This window comes from Cyprinus carpio, chromosome A15, assembly GCF_018340385.1.
Source record: "Cyprinus carpio isolate SPL01 chromosome A15, ASM1834038v1, whole genome shotgun sequence".
Taxonomy (NCBI): Eukaryota; Metazoa; Chordata; class Actinopteri; order Cypriniformes; family Cyprinidae; genus Cyprinus; species Cyprinus carpio.
The window spans coordinates 19,583,771-19,602,649 of NC_056586.1; the positions used below are offsets into that span (position 1 = coordinate 19,583,771).

General features: G+C 35.0%; 1 protein-coding gene across 2 annotated transcripts; it reads left to right on the top strand.

Annotated features, from left to right (window-relative positions):
• Positions 1–4,856: 4,856 nt before the first annotated feature.
• LOC109104045 (spartin-like) lies at positions 4,857–17,122 on the top strand. Of its 2 annotated transcripts, none has more exons than XM_042771413.1 (8): positions 4,857–5,047; positions 7,165–8,048; positions 10,240–10,437; positions 12,244–12,388; positions 13,708–13,902; positions 13,992–14,150; positions 14,906–14,997; positions 16,435–17,122. In XM_042771413.1, the coding sequence occupies exons 2-8, from the start codon at positions 7,275–7,277 to the stop codon at positions 16,633–16,635; spliced, it is 1,764 nt and encodes a 587-aa protein (XP_042627347.1). In that variant the 5' UTR covers positions 4,857–5,047; positions 7,165–7,274; the 3' UTR covers positions 16,636–17,122. The 2 variants fall into 2 exon arrangements, with proteins under 2 accessions (XP_042627347.1, XP_042627346.1); XM_042771412.1 differs by having other exon boundaries at positions 4,858–5,047; positions 7,273–8,048; positions 16,435–17,121.
• Positions 17,123–18,879: the final 1,757 nt, after the last annotated feature.

Below are 18,879 nucleotides of genomic sequence, written 5' to 3' on the forward strand. Positions count from 1 at the left end.
AGAGCGGGCTCTGATGGTAGGAGCTGGAAGAGTCTGTGGGAGGGATGGGTGGGGTCCTTCACGATACTGTTGGCTTTGCTGGTGCATCGTTTAAGGAAAATGTCCAGGATGGAGGGGAAAGGGGCACCGATGATCTTTGCAGCTGTGTTCACTGTCCTCTGGAGGGTCTTGCGGTCTGCTGCACTACAGTTCCCATACCAAACAGTTATGCAGCTGGTCAGCACGCTCTCAATGGTTCCCCTGTAGAATGTGGTGAGGATGGGTGGAGAGAGACTTGCTCTTTTCAGCCAGCGGAGAAAGTGTAGGCGCTGTTGTGCCTTCTTGGAGAGGGACATGGTGTTGGTGGTCCAGGTGAGATCCTCTGTCATGTGCACCCCCAGGAATTTAGTGCTGCTGACTCTCTCCACAGTCGAGCTGTCGATGGTCAGTGGGGGGTGATCAACGGAGTTTCTCCTGAAGTCCATCACAACCTCCTTTGTCTTACTCACATTGAGGGATAGGTTGTTACTGCCACACCATTCAGCCAGTTGTGCCACTTCCTCTCTGAAGTGTGTTTCATCGCTGTTGCGGATGAGACCTACCACAGTTGTGTCATCCGCAAACTTGATGATGTGGCAACAGCAACAACAATCAGTGCAGTCGTAGGTCAGCAGCATGAAGAGCAGCGGGCTGAGCACACAGCCTTGAGGGGCACCTGTGCTCAGTGTGGTAGTGCTCGAGGTGTTGTGGCCGACACGGACTGACTGAGGTCTTCCAGTTAGAAAGTCCAGGATCCAATTACACAGGGAATTGTTAAGGCCCAGCAGTTTTAGTTTGTTTATGAGCTGTTGTGGTATTATTGTGTTGAATGCTGAGCTGAAGTCGATGAACAGCATTCTGACATAGGAGTCTTTATTTTCTGGGTGGGTAAGAGCCAGGTGGAGGGTGGAGGAGCGGTTTGGACGGTATGCAAACTGGAGCATATCAAGTGTGTTGGGGTTGGTTTTGATGTTTTGCATGACTTACCTCTCAAAGCACTTTATCGTGATTGGAGTCAGCGCTATGGGACGGTAGTTGTTTAGACAGGACACAGGTGATTTTTTTTGGTATTGTTATGATGGTTGTGGATTTGAGACATGTGGGGACGACTGCCTGGCTCAGCGAGGTGTTGAAGATATCTTTTAGGACATCTGTCAGCTGTGCAGCACAGTCTTTTCAGTACACGGCCAGGTATGTTGTCAGGTCCCGCAGCCTTGCATGGGTTAATCCTAGATAGGGTCTTCCTTACGTCGGCTGGAGACAGACAGAGCACCTGGTCGTTGGGAGGTAGGGGCAGTTTTTGTGCAGGTGTGTCATTCTCCATTTCAAACCGTGAATAAAAGTGGTTGAGTGCATCCGTGAGGGATGTGTCATCATCACAGGCCTGTGGCGGGGGCTTGTAGTCTGTGATGGTCTGAATGGCTTGCCACAGGCTCCGTGTGTCTCTGCGGTCTGTGAAGTGATTGTTGATTTTTTGAGCATATGACCGTTTTGCATTTTTGATGCCACAGGACAGATTGGCTCTTGCTGTTTTGAGGGCTGCTTTGTCTCCTGATCTGAATGCTTCATCTCTGGCCTTTAGCAGCCCACAAACCTCTGCTGTCATTCACGACTTTTGGTTTGCACGTGTGGTCATGGTCTTGGTGACTGTAACATCATCAATGCACTTTTTGATATAAAAAAGTAACATTGTGCTATAAGATCACTCCCTATCTGGGGCAAGAAGCCCTGTAGCTGTCATATTTTTTACTGATCATATTTAATAATGTATTTTATTTATTTAGGCAATTTTTAAACATCCAGTTGTTCTCTCCTCCTGAGAAACATAACTCTATGAACAGATACAAACAGGCCAGTAATTAAGTAACTGATTTTGAGCCATCTCACATCAGTTCATCCAAGACTGGAACATTGTATGATTCATAAATCATGACATTTGTGCTACTTACATAATGACAAATGAGAAATCTGCAGACTGATCCAAAAACTGCAACAAAATCCGCAAATGACAAATGAGAAATCTGCAGACTGTTCCAAAATCTGCAATTATGCTCGGAATCATCAACTACTGTAATTAGTTCGTTTTGGCATCCACTGTAAGAAGCTTAGATCCTTGAACAAATCTTAAAAGTTCTTCGGACTCAATTTTTATTCATCTTAAAGTAAAACAGATATGTGGAATTGAGGCCTACTGTATAAGCTCAGACATATTCTAGTTGCTGATACCCTTTTACAAGCTTATCCTAAATTTCTGCCTGCCATGGTTTTAATAAAGAAACATATTTCTTAAGACGTATGGCTTTGTTTTACGTCTCTGCTGAATGTCAGTGTCTTGTCAGTTTCTTGGATGAGGAAAAGAGATGACATTTCCAACACAGCAATAAATCACTCCCTTAGAGATTTCTTTAGAAGAATTAGGCAGTTCTCCCTTATAAACAACATTCCTAATGGGGCTCTGGGTCCTAACACCCCTATTATATATTTTACAGTTGCCTCGAGGTGAGAAACATCAACTATATAAATATATAAATGCAGTTCAAGTAACCTTGTACTATAAGATCACTCCTTATCTGGGGCAAGAAGCCCTGTAGCTGTCATATTTTTTACTGATCATATTTAATAATGTATTTTATTTATTTAGGCAATTTTTAAATGTATTACTGTAAAATAAGAATTTATACATTCTATTTAAATTGATCAGTTTGGCTCAGTCAAATATAATAATAATAATAATAACAATAAATAATTAGATTAACTAATCACAAATAAATTTCCTAAATGTTGAGGAACAGAATAATTTGGTTATGTTCCAGGGGGTGTTTTGCTTCATCTCCCACGAATGCATTTCTAAACTTACAGTATATAACTTAAAAATAGTCTTGCTAAGTTTATTCAGTATTTTATTTTAAATATTTAATGGAGTTTCTTTAATATTTTAATTTATTTACACCAGCCTCCTTATGCATAAAAAACAGTTATTTAATCATAAATTGGAGTTAGTGTAGTGTTGGTAAGACCAGTGGCAAAATTGATATGGTCCATATGGTCTGCATTAGGTCAAGATCACATGCACACCACTGTGTGTAAATCTTTGTAAATATCCAATAAAACTTCTAAGCAGCGCTTTATAAATAGGACTTCAGGGGTCAAACATGATGCAAGCAGACCTCAGAGAGCTTGGTGAGAAACATCACAACTTCCCTGACCTAGTGATATCACCCAAGCAACATAATGTGAATGAACTGGTTCTGTATAAACTGGGTTCACAAATGTTGATCATTACAGACTTCATATTAATGCACAATATAATATGACTTTAAGGCACATCTTTGAAAGCGTGCTTGTTTATAGCCCCTTGGATCCTTCATGCTAAACTTTAAGGGTACTGTTGAGACAGTATACAAAGATTTATAGTGCAATAACTTTCTCTTTCCTCGGGTGTGTGTGTGTGGGGGGGGGGGGGGGGGCGTATTGTACATGCACTGAGATATAGTGCAGCTCACCCTTCACATGTTAATATAGGCTTCTGTAATTAATTAGCACTTGAGTGTGTTAAGTGTCACATGTGTGCAAATATATGATTTTCCAGCTTGTTCTCATATTAGCTGTTTTGTCTGTGGGAAGTTGGCCTACTCTATATTTTATTATTCAGCTGGTCGGCGAATGGTGTTACAAATGTTAAACACAGGGCCTTTCAAATGTGAAGTAATGCATGAAGCAGATGCAGTATTATGCACCTTGAGGGCTTGATGAGGCTCGCCAAGTATCTGCCTGACTGTCTCAAATCCTCAAATCCTCAATCATCTCTCTTTATCTTTGAAAAAACACAGCCAGAGGTTTTCTCACACTGAACTTATACCTCCTGTTCCAGGTGTTTTCCAGTGTAGTGTACCAACACAAAACTAAACATGGGCTGAATGGCCTCATACACCCTTTGTCACAACTTTAGTTAGATATATATATTTTTATATATAGCTACAGCGCCCTCTGTTGATCAATGACTTAAAATATATTGTAATATTGGAGTTTATATCAGCTTATGTTGGATATTTAATTGTGCAAGCTCATATTAACTTATTTTTACATGATGATCTTTACCATTATCTAATGCTTACTTAAAGTTAATCATAAACTAATTAATTCACTAATTTAATAACATTGTTAAACGTAATCTTTACTAAATCAAAAATAAATATATATATATTTTTTTTGCACTGCAATGTTGTGATGACTAAATTCACAGCTTAGTTTTTTTTTTAAGTTCTTATTTAAAAAGTCATAAATAAAACAAATATCATTTTCTTCCTCATAATAAATGCTTGAAATCAATCAAGAACATATCAATGCAGTGTGTGAATAATTATCTTCGTACCTAAAACTGTCTGGTATTGATTGGTTCAATGAATTACAAATATTTGCCAAAGCAAATAATAGTTTTTATAAGTGACTGTTCTTAATTAGATGGAATGGGAATCATAAATACAAAGAAAACTATAAAAGAGAGAAAACATGCTCTGAAATTTATAGCCATTTTAAAGGCTGCAGGGAATTCCTCACTGTACAAATTAAAACCTTCTTACAATAACTCCATGAGCCAACTACAAAATTTATGATCTATAAATTAGAGAATTAAAACGATTTAGACGTTGGTTTATAAAGAAACGCCTTACATAGAGATTGGTTAGCTTCAACCTGTTAACGTTTACTCAGAACATGTTGCCTTATGCACGTTAGACGTTTTAACCTTAAATGTTGATGGAAAGAACGTAAACGCTACATCTGTTTAGCAGACATCGCTAACCAATCAAAATTCTAAAAAAGCGGCACGTGACTGAACGCGGAAGCGCACAAGTAGTGGACGCGCTGCAGTCTCCGCTTAAAAACGTCTTTATTGCATCACGTAATAGACACGCAAGAGTCCAGCAGCAGCTGAGCTGTCAGGGAGCTTAACCTGTTCAGTCAGAAAGCTCTAAACAACGCGGAACACTCACTACACTCCATACTTCACCTTCATTTATCACATCTTCTGGTGAGTTTCTAAATGAAAATGTTTTGTTAACTGCTTTGAATGCCAGTGAGAGGTAAATATGGGCTTTATGAAAGGATGTTAGTCAGTAACACTTTCACTATGTTTGATTGTTGCTTTAATACTTAATAAGATACTTGTGTTTCAAGAGTCACTCGATAAACTATCAGCCAGGCCTCTTCTTCAAGTATAAACGACATTGGCAATGTTAAGCAGGTGTTTTGTTTGTAAATCCCTATGTATGACACGCTCATGGTCAGTTAATGTAAGTAGTATAAGCTGGTCCAGTGCTAAAGATGTGTCAGAAAAAAAGTAATTTAGCTTTAGATTTATCTGAATATGCATAATAAGTTCTTCCTGCAGAAAAGTACTGTATTGGTTTGGTACCATGGTACAGCTATGACTCAAGATGGTAATAGTGATCTGATGTGCGCCACAGTTCTGAAATTCATGTTTCATTGTATTTACTCTTAAAAAAGGAGTACTTAGTATTCTTTAAAATAATATACTTGAGTGTTTAATTTATATAGAATTCAACTAGTTGAATTTTAAGATTGCTTTTTTTTCACATAAGTAGGACTTATTTGTAATTGCATGAGTTCTTATATTGTTTTTGAAATATGATTAAAGTCTGTTGAATGTATGGACAATTTATGGTAAACTAAAATGTACTTTAATGCCATTAATGTTTAACCTTGTATGTCATGTATTCAGATATATTTGTAATTACACATTTGAACAGTTTTAGTTCTAGTTTAGTACATTGAAAACATATTTACTTAAATGCAATATTGAAAACACTGCAGTTAAAATAAGTATGTGCTTTAGCCAACACATTAAAATATGTGTATTCCTTTAAAGGGATGTTTCACCCAAAAATGAAAATTACCCCATGATTAACTCACCCTCAAGCCATTCTGGGTGTATATGACTTTCTTCTTTCAGATGAATCCAATCGGAGTTATATTAAAAAATATCTTGGCTCTTCCAAGCTTTATAATGGTAGTGAGTGGGTGTTTTGTTTTTTGTTTTTTTCAATAGTCCAAAAGAAGTCCAATAAAGCGCATCCATCCATAATAAAAAGTGTCCCACACGGCTCCGGGGGGTGAATAAAGGCCTCCTGTAGCAAATCAATGCGTTTTTGTAAGAAACTTAAAACTTTATAAACCGTAATCTCTAGCTTCTGCTAACGGTTGTACACCCGTTTATTCCGGTGGATGACATAGGACGTAGGCATAGTGTAATGGTGCAGTCAAGTTATGTTGGATATATCATATTTATGAGTTGAAATCACATGAATGCCACCACAAAGTCGTTCTTAAAAGTGGGAAACTCAAAATTTTCTTTAAGCCCTGAGTTTCCGAGTTGGAGGAGTGTCAGTGAGAAACATGTCAGAATCGACAGATGCAGCGTCTGCTGTTGATGGTAAATTTTTGTTTAAATTTATAGTTTAGTTGCCCTATAAACTTAAATTGGTCATGTTCTTCTTATATGCAGAAAATTAATGAAATACAAGAAAAAAATTCTATTATTTCTGCACCTATAGGTGAGAAATTGTTTGATTGTCATGTTGCATTCGTTAACAGCTTTTTTCTTTTTTTTAATCTCTATTTTTATAGTGTTTGTTGATACTGAAAACCAGGTTTTGTATGATACAGCTTAAAGTGGCTTCATTTATTAATAAAAAATAAATAAATAATAATAAAAAAAACACCCACTCACTGCCATTATAAAGCATGGAAGAGCCAGGTAATTTTTATATATAACTAATATAAATAAAAATCATGAGGATATTTTTGTTTTTGGGTGAACTATGCCTTTGAAGCCTGACGAAAGAATATTAAAATGTACTGACATTTTATTATATTATCTACAAGTACAGTTTTAAAAATATATATACTTTGAAGATTCAAAATATACTACAAGTGAACATTCAATACAATTAAGCGGTCTTCTTTTTCACAACGGTACACATGCATGTGCACGTTATTCCGACAACAACAAAAAAGATTTATTTTTTGGTAAAATTCAAACAAAATGTGAAAACTTTTTATTTCACAAACCATCTTTCCACTTCCCCAAAAGAGTAAACTGTGTAAGTAAAATTTGCATGTTTACAGATCTTGTAATATGAGGAATATGAGGAAGTCACGTGGGATAGAGGCAGTTATTTAGACTGTCGTATTAAAACACATGGAGTTGACAGCATTCCTGACTTGTCCTTTCAGTCATGGAGCAAGCGAAGCAGGAGGCCTTTGATCACGCCAGGCTGCAGGTGATCAAAGATGGGTACGAGAAGGCATTTGCATGCATCAATAAAGGTCTCACAGAGGATGAGGCGGGCCACAGTGGAGAGGCGCTAAAACTGTACTGGCAAGGGCAGCAACACCTCCTCAGGGCTCTCAGTGTTCCCTCGCAGGGCATGGAGTGTGTGGGTTCCTCCTGGGAATCGGCTAGGCAGATGCAACACAGGATGCAGGAGACCCTCAACAACATCACCACTCGCCTAGCCATGCTGGAAACCAGCCCAGACCCCAACGGAGTATCAGATAGCAGTGCAGCCCCTCAGAAACTCCCAAAGGTCAAGCCAGAGAGGCCTACTCCACCGCAGATGCTCGCTTCCAACGGCGGGGTTGCAGGGGCTTCGGGTGGGCCTGTTCCGGTCTCTCCCTCAATGCAGCCCAATATATTAAGCAACCAGCCTCCTGCATATACCCCTCAAGCCGCTGATGGACACCTGACCATTTCCTACGGCACCGACTCAGGCGAGCTGTCCCTGGTTGGTGCTGAGTTCTACAGCCATACGTCTAATTCTACACCATCTCCTCAGTGTCTGGGGGAGGATGGAGAGGAACTCTTTTTCCTTCCTCAAGGGGTGCAGATCTTCTTTGTTACACCTGAGGGGCAAGTCTGTGCTCCCTCTTACCCAGGGTACCTGCGCATTGTAAAGTTTACCAGTCAGCGATTAGAAAGGATTCCAAACAGGCCACCTGCCTTCCTACAGGTAAGAAATCAAAAGCTGTGTTACTTAGTTATTCTTCATATGCCTGAAAGAGAGAATCTCACAAAGAATTCAACACAATAATAAAAAAAATAATATGTGTATATATACACAAACACACACACACACACACACTTCTTTTTCTCCACAAATTATTTTTTTTTAATACGTAAAAATATCAGTACAACAAATTTTAAAGAAACGGAAAATAGTAATGCAATTAATAGATTTTTTTCAATTACAATTTTATACGTTACTATGTGTTGTTCTAAATTCTATAAACCAATAAACACACACACACACATTTGTTTTTTACATTTATTTCAATTTTTTATGTTAAAATAGTCTTTTTTGCACTAAATTTAATAAATAAAAATGTATATAAATAAATGTAGTAATATTAAAGGGGACCTATTATGCAAAATTTACTTTTGCATGGTGTTTGGAGATAAATGTGTGTTGGCAGTGTGTGTACACAACCACCCTATAATGATAAAAAAAAAAAAAAAAAAAAAATATGAATTGTTTACCAACATGAGAGAGAATATAAACAACCTGGTTTAACACAATACATTTTACACTTTGAACGCCAATCTTATGTTGTTCTGTGATAACCTTTGATAATATTGCGTTATTTTGGCAAATGTAAATAGACAGTAATGTAATCATCACAATATGAGATAATACAGTTTACACTTTGAACACCAGCTTGATGTTGTTTGTGACAAAGATTGATAATATGCCTAATAACACACAATTATGAAATCATCACAATGTGATGTAATTTTATGGAATGTCTATATTGTATATGAATATAGCATAATAATATAAAAGCCTTGGATGACTTCTGGACCCAATCAGGGCCCAAAGTCCCCTACATCCTAAAATAAAGAGTATCATCTCTCCACACGGACATTGATTTGGTCAAAGATTAGTTGTGTCATGAAGCTGAATAAAGAGCCTCCAGCTGCTGTGCTTTAGGCTTGGACTGTAATCCAATTTAATGCTAGAAGTCATGAGGACAGGATGAATGAATCCACCTGCAGAGCTGCCCACTGTCTCAAATTTGGGAGGAAATCCAGGCCTGGACTTCACATTCTGATCCTCCCTAGAGAGCCACGGGTGTATTTCCATAAATCACTTTTCACTCAATAACAAGTCAGTCCATTATATATCTACGGAAAAGATACTGTCAGCAAGCTGTATCTTTTATGATTTATTCAAATGTTGGATGACAGGCAATTTAGAATCCAAAGCTTTACAATCGTGATATTTATTTATTTATTTATTTATTTATTTATTTATTTTTGAATGTCATAGCCTACAGTATAGTCTAAATCAGAGAGTGTAGTTTAAATCAGAAATGGCCTTTGAATTAATATGAATAAAAAAGCCTTTAAAATTTAATTTTAAAGGCATGACTATACAGATAAAATAATACAGTTATTATTGGATAATTAAAGCCTTTAAAATCCCTATTTGAAGGGTATATTATTATTAATTTAAAGGAATATATCATAATATTCTGATAACGCATTTACATAAATTATTCAGTAAAACTTCTATTATTTCATCTTTGAAGTAAGGCCTTTAAATTCATATTAATAAGTAGTCCCTTAAATTGTGATTTTAGAGGAATATATTAAATATTATGTATTAATGTAATATATTAAATGATACAGGTATAGGACACATTTGTGTATTTCGAATAAAGAATTTACATGAATTATTATTCAGTGAGAATTTGTATCATTTAATCTGTAAAGTAAGGCCTTTACAATCAGATTTTTAAGGGAATATTCATATTAATTTAAAGGGATATATTAAAATCAGAAAAGTGATTTGTATATTTTTTGATAAAGCATTTACATGAATTTTTCAGTAAGATTTTTTATTATGTGATCTCTATAGTTTATTATAAATCGTACTTTTAAGGTGGGTATGTTTAAGCAGATTAATAATCGGTAAAAAGTATGTCCAATTTAGTAGGACATGGTCTTGAATCTACATCCACATGCTTATCAATTTTTATTGCCTGTGGATTTTGGTGGCTTTTGAATAAGTGCCAACCTTGTGGCCTGGAACGACATTCATACAGTATTAGCCAATAGCTGCTCTCTTATTGTAGGGGTAGGTTAGAAACTAGAACTGTCCTCATTGAGGAAACCACACTTATTTTTTTTTCTAATTTCAGGTTTGTGACTGGTTTTACCCCTTGATGGCCTCTGATTCCCCAGTCCTGCTGTGCAACACGGGGGTGTACATGTTCCCTGACATCATGGCTCCCACCCCGGGCTCGTATGTTGGGGTGGTCCTTTCTTCTGAGCTTCCCCAGAAAGAACACGAACTCTTCCAGACCGTTCTTTCTCAACTGACTGACCTGCATGTCCAGGTGAGCTGTCCCCGTGTCACCTCACGTCCTACCTCAGAAACACCAGGGTCAGCTGTGACTTCAGTGTGGTGGTCCAACCTTGTCTCAAACTTTGTGTCACTGACTCTCTGCAACTTTGAATATTAATTCCAGTGTTTCATATGTTGCTGCCCCTATTTGGTGTTTTTTTTTTTTTTGAGTTTTTTTTATTATTTATTTTTCTTTATCACAACAGACTAGAATCAGGAATTTAACACTGTGGTAAAATCTTTATGTACTTTAGATGCATGATGTTCACTGTTTGGAATGGCCTTTAAATCAGATTTTTGCATATTGCTTATATGCATTGGGCACATTATATACACACTGCATCTGCCTGCCACATTAACCCTTTTTCTTTACAGATTTCAAGTGTATTTAAGGGTTTAAAAGATTTATTTAAGGTATTAATGAATTGTAATATCACCAAATGACAAGTGCATTTGGGTTGTGTATATTTATGCTCTAAAAAAGGAATGCCAATGATTTTTAGAAGTCTTTAACTTTTTTTATATATAGAAGAAACTCTAATGTCCTTGAAACCAATGGAAACTTAGAAATTTCCAAATTACTTTAGCGTGCTAGACGTTTTACACCTAATGCAGCCTTAAAACGTGCCCTTATATGAGAGAAAGACTCCATGCACATTAATGGTCAGTAGTACTCTCTGTCAATAATCAAAAATGGTGAAAAAAAAACATTAGATAGATGATAAATAAAATATTAAAAAAAATATATAAAAATGAAGTACAAAAGTACAAAATATATATTTTTTTTATAAATTCATATTTTTTTTTCTGTAATTTTTTCTATTTTTTCTTTTTTCTATAATAATAGTGAATAGTGATTTGTACTTTTATTTAATTTATTGTTTTTAATAATAATAATAATAATAAAAAAATGATTTGTCCCATTGTACGTTTTACCATACCATGTAAAAAACTTATTTCACCTTCAAGTGTTTTCATACGCTAGATGGAACTACGGCATCTTTTATCATTTAATGCACTTGACACTGGTCCTTACAATGCTTCCATGCTTTCTGCTGCTTGCACTGCCTCTAACTCTGATATTCATAAGCGTTTCACACATTTGGTTTTGGGTATAATGTTCATTACTCATGAAAAAGTGAGCTGGCTTGGCCTATGCTTTTAAGCTGGCCCACTCCACTGCGCTTCCATGGATTGAGAGCATACTGGAGAAGGAGAATTAATTAGCTGTAATGCTCTCAGCAAACCAAGAACATCGTTGTTTCCCTTCTCACCTCAGGATAGTGGTGAATGAGAGAGAGGACAGCCAAGCGTCACAGTAGCACACCCGCAATGTTATTCTTCCTCTTCTTCTTCTTTTTATTCAGTTGCATTATAATAAGTCATTATCCTGTTCTAATGGTTATGTGAATCAGAAAAACATTGTTCATGCTTTTAGAAATCATTTCACAGAGCAGCTGCTGCTGAGTTTGGAACCAAGTGTCGCAGTTCCCTGTAAAGGAGGGGGTGACAACAAACACATCCATTGTTGTGGAGATAACAGGTTGTTGTAGCAGACCATGCTGACTCACTGGCTCAAGTGTTTAGAGACAACAAAGGATTTTTTTTTTTTTTTTTTTTTTTTTTGGCAAACGGGGAAAAAAAAGGAAAGCATCCCCTCCTTGTGTCATAAACAATACTGGCTAATGTCCATATAGTCACCCTACAAGTCACCATTTGCTTTTAGTAATTGCTTGAGCCTACTTCTGCACTTACGATGCTCTGTTTTAACTGTTGCCCGCTATCCTGTGTCCCCAAGGCATCAGATGGCGCAACCGATACCATTAACCTGGGTCAGAAGGTGCCGATGGGGCCTCCTGCAGCTGAAGCAGCACCCCCTGCTGCTGAGGAGGAGAAGGTACTTCCTGAATGGAGCGAGAAGGTGGCTCAGGGGGTCCTGACTGGTAAGAAGAGAGATCTGATTCCCTTAAATGAGGCTTAAATGTAAAGAAAGGTGTGCAACATATTCATAATATTATTCAAAAGTATGGGGTGTTATTGAAAGAAGTCTCACCAAGGCTGCATGTATTTGATCAAAAATACAGTAAAACAGTAGTATTTTGAAATAGAATTACATTGAAAATAACTTCTTATTTTATTATATAAATTGTAATTTATAAAATGTAATTTTCTCCTGTGCAAAGCTGAATTTTCAGCATCCATTACTCTAGTCTTCGGTGTCTCATAAAATCTTTTGTAATAAAATCAATATCTTTACTGTCACTTTTGATTAATTTAATGCATCCTTGCTGAATAAAAGTATTATTATTTGTTTTTAATCCTACTGACTTCAAAGTTTTAGTTCAACAGTAATTTTCGATGTCTTAAGAAAGAAATTAAATTAAAAAAAAATATCATAACTTCTCATTATACCATATAGAAACTTTTTGTGTAGCAATCATTTCAGAAGAGAGGGGGACAGAAATGTCAAATGTAATTATAATATTAATAATGATAATATTTATGTATGTATGTTTGTCTAATTGACAAAAAAAAAAAAAAAATCTTGTCTTTTAATTGGCTATATATATATATACATATTATTTTTTTTCCTAATGACAAGTTTATGATTAGTTTGTATACTAAAAACAATTTTTCCATTTTTAAAAATACATTTTATATCTTCTCTACTGTAATAAATGCTATGTCAGTTAGCACTGTATCATTCATATACTTTATTACCTGGAGAAGCACAAATGAACCATATATTGTTGCAATCGTTTATCGACTTCAAGTTTCATTAGTTATGGTTTATGCTTGTTATTCAGCTTAGCTACAGTGATAGCTGGATGCCTTTGTATTAGGGATTTCCTGGCATGTCAAAAGTTATTACTACTTCTATGAGTCCGTTTTTGGCTTTGAGTATGAATGAAACATACACTGCATGAGAGTGTTGAGTAATGTTCCATAATGTTCACATGTTTTGGATACAAATAAGATGTATCCAATTGATGTGTCTATCTTGTCTCTTTTAATTTAAATCTAGATTTATTCACACTGGCCCTTGAAAACGTCTACTTGAACACACTTGCCAAAAAAAAGTGCAGGGGAAGAGTTTAGGTTTTATAAAAAGTCGGGGGGGCATGTCCCACACATATTCTATGCCCATGCTAAAAGTAGCTACCGCGGAGGGATGAAAGAGCCGCAGGTTGCCAACCCCTGTACTAGAAGAACAGTTGTTGCCACCAAAATTTTAAGTTTACTGTATGAAATCTATCAACAGGGGCTTCATGGCTGAGCCGGGGGTTGGTGAAGGGGGCTGAGTACACAGGCAAATCCATACATAAAGGTGCAGCCAAACTACGAGAGCACATCGCTCCAGAAGACAAACCAACCCAAGTCAGCCCCACAGTAGCCAAAAGCCTCCATGTGACCAAACAAGCCACAGGAGGAGCAGTGAAGGTCAGCCAGTTTCTTGGTAAGGAAATGCCTTTGTAAATTCCTAATTTTGTTGATAATATTCAACAAAGATGAGACACACTTTATTTATGTTCTGTTCTGTTTCAGTGGATGGGCTGTGCTCAGTTGCTGGACATGTTGGCAAAGAGTTGGCACCTCATGTTAAGAAACACGGAGGGAAGCTTATCCCAGAGTCCCTGAAGAAAGACAAGGATGGCCGCTCCAAGATTGATGGTGCTATGGTGGTTGCAGCAAGTGGAGTTCAAGGTGAAGTAAATCATTCCACCCAGAAATGATTCTTTTCTTGGCTGTTGTAGTCACATTGATGTCAATTACACAATTACATTATTATCTTATAGGCATTATTGATCAGATGGTTAATGGGATTTATGTAAGTTCTTTACACATACAAAATTTACCATGGAGAAAATAAGCCATCATATTATAGGCTAAATTTATTACAAATACGAAGTGGTGTCAAGAGCCAGTAAATTGTGCTGTTATACATCTAGTGATTGATCAAATACCATCAAAAAGTTGGGGGTCAGTACCATTTTTTTATGTATTTGAAAAAAGTGTATGCACATCAAGGCTGCATTTATTTGATTAAAAATACAGTGAAACAGTAATAGTGTGAAATATTATTATTGTCTGCTTTTTGAATTTATTTTACAAAGTAATTTATTTCTGTGATTGCAAAGCAAATATTTAGCATCAGTCATCATTGTCACATAATCCTTCAGGAATCATTCTAATATGCTGAATTTATAATCAAAACATTTCTTATTAATTAAGCCTCATATCAATACTGAAAACAGATGTTGCTTAATATTTTTGTAGAAACTGTGAAACATTTTTTCCCATGATTCTTTGATGAATAGAAAGTTCAAAAGAACAGCATTTATTTGAAATAGAAATATTTTACTGTCACTTTTGAGTTTGAAAATTAAATACCACAATTTTTTTTATTTTTTTTTTATTGATTTTTTTAACTGTAACGTTTGTTGCTCTACTTTTGTCAGGATTTGCAACAGTGTGGACGGGGTTGGAGGTTGCAGCAAAGAACATTGCAAAGAGTGTTGCTGCAGAGACAGTTACCACGGTAAAACATAAGTAAGTAACTACACAAGGGTCTCATTCCACCTGCTTTAAAGTTCATCATATCAGTGTTTTAACTGCATTTAAACTGCACTCATGCTAGTTTCTTTCCCGTATATTTGTTTGCAGATAGGGGTTAGGGATTAGGGGTCTGGAGAACATTTCAGACACCCCAAATGAAAACAAGTAGAACATTTTCCCTGCACCCTGTAGTATGGCTGTAATTAGTCATGAGCATGGCTAAAGCTTATCTTAGTCTGAATCAGTCAGCACTTGCACTCATTGCTAATGATTTACAGGACATCATGATTAAATCACTTCCGTTAGCATCTTGTGTTGCTGTGCGCAATGATCCACAGCTCAGTGATGGAATGAATGTGTTCCTAACAGCCAAAAGTAATTCATCTCATTGTCTTTATTTTCTTATTTTCCTTAACTTTTGAACCTTTTAAGCCTGACTTTAATTATATTGTTGCATCAACAGGTCTTTCTGATAATTTTTTTATCGGATGGCAAACATAATTATCATCATTTTAATATGAACAAGATGCATAGTATTTATGCTACTGTTCAAAAGTTTGGGGTCAATAAGATTAAATATATATATATATATATATATATATATATATATATATATATATATATATATATATATATATATATATATATATATATATATATATATATATATATATAATTTATTAATACTTTTATTCAGGAAGGAAGCATTAAATTGATCAAAAGTGAAATTAAGACCTTTATAAATTATTTCTTTTTCAAATAAATGCTATTCTTTTGAACTTTCTATTCATCAAAGAATCCTAAAAAAATACTGGAGTAATGGCTGCTGAAAAGCTTTGCCATCTCAGGAATAAATTACATTTTAAAATGTATTGAAACAGAAAACAGTTATTTTAAATTGTTAAAGTATTTCACAATATTTGCTGTATTTTCAATCAAATAAATGCAGTTTAGGTTCTCTACCTCTTTCAAAAACTTTGTAATGATAGTGTCAGTTCTTTTATATTGTACAATTCATTAAAATGAAGGTTTAAGATTTAATGTTTAAATCCTTCCAATAATTATCCAATATTTAAAAGTAGAAAATAATGGTCATTACCAATACCATTGATATACTGTAGCTCATAATATCATAATGTTTTTAAAAAAATTTTTACAACCATTCAACCCTTTCTAACTGTGCATAATATTCGCCATTTTGAATTCAACTTTTGCACATCAAAAAATAATTTATTTATGGCATCTTTAGAATTAATTTAGCATTTTTTAAATCAAGTTTAGATTTTTCTCTGAAGAAATGACTGAATCCCTGCATGTATGTTTAACTGCTTTGCTCTTCTTCGAATGTTGTCCTTGCCCTAAACCTTCCCTTCCATTACCTCTTTCATCACCCCATCCCCTCCTTTACTAAATTTGGGTTATATATAATCAATATGGGGCGGAAGCAGGCCAGGCCACAGATCATGCTGTCAACTCGGCCATCAATGTGGGCGTCACCGCATTCAATATCGACAACCTGGGGATCAAGGCAATGGTCAAGAAGACTGGCAAAGAGACTGCCCATGCCATCCTGGCAGACTATAAAGTCCAAGAGCCGAGCAGTCAAGTTGAGAAACATAAAGACCAAAAGTAGAGTTTAGATTCTGACCTCTCGTTTCAGAGTTAACCAAATGACTGATTAAATGGACTGATCCTTGTCCGGTTTTTAATGAATGCTTTTGTTGTTATTTATGACTGACACTAAAAGACGTTCCTACAGTTAGTTGTGCCGTCATGTTTACTATTTTCACTGTGTCACGGGGGAATTGGTAAATGCACTTTAAAAATTCCCTTTACAAGCTGACAGACAGCCCTGCCGGACTGTATTCCTGATCTTGCCTTACACTTCTCCATAAATTTACTCTATTTATTACCAATTATTTTACTCAAAATAAATGTTAAGTAGTTTTGCATGGTTTGTGTCTTTCAAATGGACCCTTAAAACAAAGTACAAGCCAAAGGTGGACTTAACAGTTTTCCCATAGAGCCTTAATAAATATTATCTTCTTGTCTTTAAAAATACATATATAAAGCTTTAATATAAATATATTCTGAGAATGCTTTATGCTGTTATATATATAATATATATATATATATATATATATGTACCTGTTTATATATACCTGTTTTTTTGTTTGATTTAAAATATTAAAAATCACTTTAACCCCTGCTAGGAACAGACATGGAAATTTCTTACAGATGACGGGTTCTAGGTTTTCTTGTGTATAAATGCAATAAAAATATAATTGCACTTGCATTTGGAGTTTGATATAGAGGTCAGATATTAGAAATCTGTTTATTCAGAAGACTAAATTTTTGGGAAACGTTTAAAATGATAGTATTTTAAAGTTTAACATATGTATTTAATATTAATAATATAATAATATTTTGAATGAATGAGGCTTATATTTAATATAAACTGCATTAAACTGTAAAATGCCATATATTTGAAGTCCTCCCATTGTAGATTTTGTCTCATAAAACATCTCTATGCTTTTATTCCCCGTGAAAACTTGAGAATGACTGCACTTTTTCTTTAAACTTGACTACTGACCGTGTTTCTATAAATGATATATAAATATAAGCTTGAACTTCCTTAACATTTCACTGAAAGCATTAACAGTTGAATTCAGTGTTGTTAATTCTTGTTAATTCTTTGTGTCTGTCTTGATGCATTATGTATGTCTCATTTGAATGTATGGACAACATAATGTGTAATATAATATAATGTATAATATAATAGCCTATGGTTATCTGACATAATAAATGAAACATTTAAAACATATTGTTTTGTGTGTACTCTAATTTAAACACTGTTTGGTGTTTTAATGTGTTCCATTCCGTTGCTTTGAATTAATGCATTCATTAATCCTAGCCAAGGCGCTAAAGATGAGGTCAAACGACCTTTTTTGAAAGTGCCATGAATCAGCAGCAATTAACTTCATATTATTGCGTATTAAATGAACTAAATATTATTTTCTATATAATACTAACTCATTTGGACTTCCGGTGAAAATCGAACTGAATTATAATCTTGTATCTGGTGCAATCATTTATTACTTTTTTCCCGATGCATTGAAATTTAAGTGTATGATGCCATCTAGTGTCATACTTTGTGATAACAAACTCGCAGGAAGAAAATTTGCAACTACATAAACTGTTCTTGTTATGGCTGTTACTAAATGCAGTTGTGTATGTGTATGCAAATGAACTTTCTCTACCCATATTTACATCTGCTGTGAAAGTGATGTGTAGGTTTTAACTTGTACAGATAGATATTTTAAATGTGGTGATATCAAATCTTTATTTTATTTTATTTTTATTTTGTAAATAACAAAGTCATTAGAGGAAAATTAGAATCAAGAAGTCCTAGTTTGAGGGGAATTTCTCTTTTAAAGAAACGTATGCAAAAATGAACTATGTAAATATACTAATAGTAAGTTTTACTATCTTACACTAACAGTACAGATATATAGCTTAATATAGGATTTAGGATATATAATATAATCTATAATTAATAATTTTAATCTGTAAATTGTTTTGTATTTATTTAACAATACCATATAATAATAAATATTTATATAAAAAAATAGTGATACACACATTCTTAGTAGTAACCTCATAGGATGTAACCTATTTTGTATTACAAAATCATAGAAAACCCTGCATCTTTTGCCATTTTGGTAAGGGTTTCGTAAGTAAATTTGAAAATCATAATTTGCTTCAGCTATAAGTGAATAAAATAAGCAAACAACTTATATGCCATCCACGACCACATGTCTCTTGATCATACTGCTGAACTATGAAAAAAGGCCTAACTGGGTCTAAAGTCGGGTCT

Coding starts and splice junctions, on each gene's coding strand:
- LOC109104045 (XM_042771413.1), top strand. CDS start 7,275: ATGGAGCAAGCGAAGCAGGAGGCCTTTGATCACGCCAGGCTGCAGGTG. Junction 12,389..13,707: donor GGCTCAGGGGGTCCTGACTG/GTAAGAAGAGAG, acceptor ATCTATCAACAG/GGGCTTCATGGCTGAGCCGG. Junction 14,151..14,905: donor TGCAGCAAGTGGAGTTCAAG/GTGAAGTAAATC, acceptor TACTTTTGTCAG/GATTTGCAACAGTGTGGACG.